Source organism: Anoplopoma fimbria, chromosome 9, assembly GCF_027596085.1.
Source record: "Anoplopoma fimbria isolate UVic2021 breed Golden Eagle Sablefish chromosome 9, Afim_UVic_2022, whole genome shotgun sequence".
Classification (NCBI taxonomy): Eukaryota; Metazoa; Chordata; class Actinopteri; order Perciformes; family Anoplopomatidae; genus Anoplopoma; species Anoplopoma fimbria.
In genome coordinates this window covers 1,164,301-1,167,364 of record NC_072457.1, presented here as the reverse complement: position 1 = coordinate 1,167,364, position 3,064 = coordinate 1,164,301, and the positions used below count along the sequence as shown (strand labels likewise).

General features: G+C 38.2%; 1 protein-coding gene across 1 annotated transcript in view; it reads left to right on the top strand.

Moving 5' to 3' along the window:
* The window catches only part of LOC129095382 (uncharacterized), a 6,935-nt gene extending 5,124 nt beyond the window's left edge, over window positions 1–1,811 (top strand). Inside the window, exon 3 of the mRNA XM_054603805.1 lies at window positions 1,022–1,811. Coding sequence (XP_054459780.1) covers window positions 1,022–1,213 — 192 coding nt within the window. The 3' untranslated portion in view covers window positions 1,214–1,811. The remainder of the gene's footprint in view (window positions 1–1,021) is intronic.
* The last annotated feature ends 1,253 nt before the right edge of the window (window positions 1,812–3,064 follow it).

Sequence of the window (3,064 nt, the reverse complement as noted above, 5' to 3'; positions counted from 1 at the left end):
AAAGTATATATTTTTACTTTTTTCTAAAGACGAAAGCAGGGAATTCCAAATGACGTTTTTAAGACTTGATAGGATAAGAGAGGACTTTAATTATCCCACAGAAAATGTTTGTGCCAGAGTTTAATCAAAGATAACAACAGAAGAATAAGAAAAAAACAATACAATAAAAATATAAACATATATGAACAATATAGTAATAAATATTAAGTGTATAAGAAGAAATACGATAAATATAGCAAAAGAAAATTAAATTAAGATAGAATAACATTAACATAAGATTAAAAAGAAGAGTAAGAATATAAAGTGTATAAAAGTAATACTAACACCAGTGCTTAATAGATATATTGTGTATGTTTATGCTCAACATGCTGTTCGTTGCATTTTTCTCTGAAACACCAGGGGGCGTATAAACAAAATGAACTGTGAAGAATGAAGAAGACAAAGAGTGTAACTCATAAATATGCTCATAAACTGTAGGTGTAACCGACAAAAAGCCATAAACCAACCTCCACAATGATGAGGAGGGATTGTAATTACCTATAAACTCATATCTCATATTCATAAACTACTTTATTATATTTGTTTAAGCCCTGTAAAGAAACGAGTTAAGTATTAAATGTATTATAAAGAAACCAAGGTTGCACTGTACTTTTGCTCTGGTTTATGCTCTTAGATGCTTGTTTAAGAAAGGAGATGCACTTATGACTTCTGGTGACTAGTAGTTCTCTTGAATACCTATGTTGAATACACTTCCTGTAAGTCGCTTTGGATAAAAGCGTCTGCTAAATGACTGTAATGTAATGTAATGTAATGTAATGACTATCATGTAATCTATATGATTTGGCTGCAAAATATTTACTCAAGTGTAGATTTTTAACACTTTCTGTTTCATAACTGTCTAAAAACAAATTGTCCTTCTTTGTATAATCCTGTCCCACAAATCTAAACTGTCTGTAGATTGAATCACAGTTTTGGTTTTTAAATAACATATATTATTGTGGTTTTTTTTTTATTTCCACAGATCCGTGTCCTCCCTCTTCACGGTCTGGATACGGAGTGGCGCCCTCACCTGGCAGGAGAAGAGGAACACAACGCCGTTGACCCCGGGTACTGCACTTCCAAGACCGCCCCCGATGGACTGACTCCAGCCTCACTGAAGTCCAAACCAAGATCCGAGCCAAGCTCCCGTTTCCCGACGCTTCACCCGACCTGACGTTCCTCGGGGTCGATCCGGCTGACCCCGGCCTGTTTTCACGCATCGTTCGCGGGGAGGAGCAGCAGTGGCGGGTTTGGGAGGACGAGGGCCACGTGGCCTTTCTCACTCCTTTCCCTAACTCCCCCGGCTTCACTGTGCTGGTCCCACGCCGACCTTTGACCTCGGATATTTTCAGACTAGAAAAAGAGGACTATGAGGAACTGGTGCTGGCAACCCAGAAGGCGGCGAGGCTTCTGGAGGAGGGGTTGGGCGCCTGGGGGATCGGACTTATTTTTGAGGGCTTTGAGATCGACTACGCTCACGCCAAGTTGATTCCACTGTTTCTACCTTCGTCATCAGCGACAGGAGACGACACTAAACCAACACCTCCCCAGTGTTTCCCCACTTATCCTGGATATGTGACCTCAGAAGATGGGCCTGAAGCCAGCCTGGAGAGTCTGAAGGAACTGCACGTTAAAATAACTCAGATTTAATGCTCCTACTTATAGTTTGATTTCTACTCACGTGGGGGAAGGGAAGTCCTCTCTGCCATTAGGAATGAACAAGATGTGTGTAAAATGACAGGAACGCTTTCATAATTAAAATAAATATGATATCCTGCTCCACTATGTAGTTGCCATCATTTTTACTGTCACTAGTTAATGTACAAATCAGTAAGTTGACTGGCCCAAGTGATCGGTTTGCATTAGATTAACAGTTCAAAATTACCCTATTTCTTACATTTTAAGAATTCAAACATCTGCATCTGATTAAGATATAAAAAAAATCATGGCGAGGCTGCATAACTTGCAAATTAGACCAGTCTAAAGTTGGTAAATATTAATGTGCTTCTGTTAATTAAGTATAGTATGTCGAAAGATTTCAGTCGATAAAAAGTCATAGTATAGTATGTTGGAAAAAATAGAAAAAAAGGCATTGTACAGTATGTCCAAACAAAAGTCATAGTATAGTATGATTTAAACTTTCATGGAAGAAAGGTATAGTATAATATATTGACATTCTATGCATAGTGCATTGACTTTTAATGACAGTTTGAATTAAAGGGGAAACCTTTCCAACATGGTTGCCACATGTGGGATTTGAACTAGAAAAACCTTAATTTAGGTCCATGAGACCAGCTCTCTACCCATTAAGCTATGTCTTTGCTGTAGTTTTCCATGTTGAAAAAAGTCAAAAACAGTCATAGTATAGTATGTCGAAAAAAGACAGTATATTACGTCGGAAAAAGTAGAAAGAAAATTCATGGTATAGTATGTCGAAAAAAAAGTCATAGTATAGTATGTCGAAATGCTATGCATAATGCATTAATTAAAAAAATGTCATAGTATAGTCTGTCGAAAAAGTCATAGTATATCGAAAAAAAGTCATAGTATAGTATGTCGGAAAAGGCAGAAAAAAAAAGTTCTAGTATATTATGTTGAAAGAAAAGTCATAGTATAGTATGTCGAAAAAAGTCATAGCATAGTACCGTAAATAGCGCACTGGATTATAAGGCGAAAACTGTCAATGAATGATGAATGATCTTTTTTCATATATAAGGCGCACCGGACTATAAGGCGCATTAGCGAAACAAAACAGTCAGTCAGTCAAACTTCCTCCACTTCCTACCATTGATTCATTAATGTTGAACATCGCAGCTGCTCTATTCCCATGTTCTACTGCGTGACTGACAGCCTTGAGTTTGAAGTCCGCGTCGTCAGCGTGTCTCTTGACAGGAGCCATGTTGGTCCTTATACACACACACTGTAATATTATGATGAAGCACAGTGTGTATTACTCCATGACGCTCCTGACTACGGTAGCCGTGATGCTGCTGCGGTGCGGCTTTGTAGTTTACCAAAGTCGTAC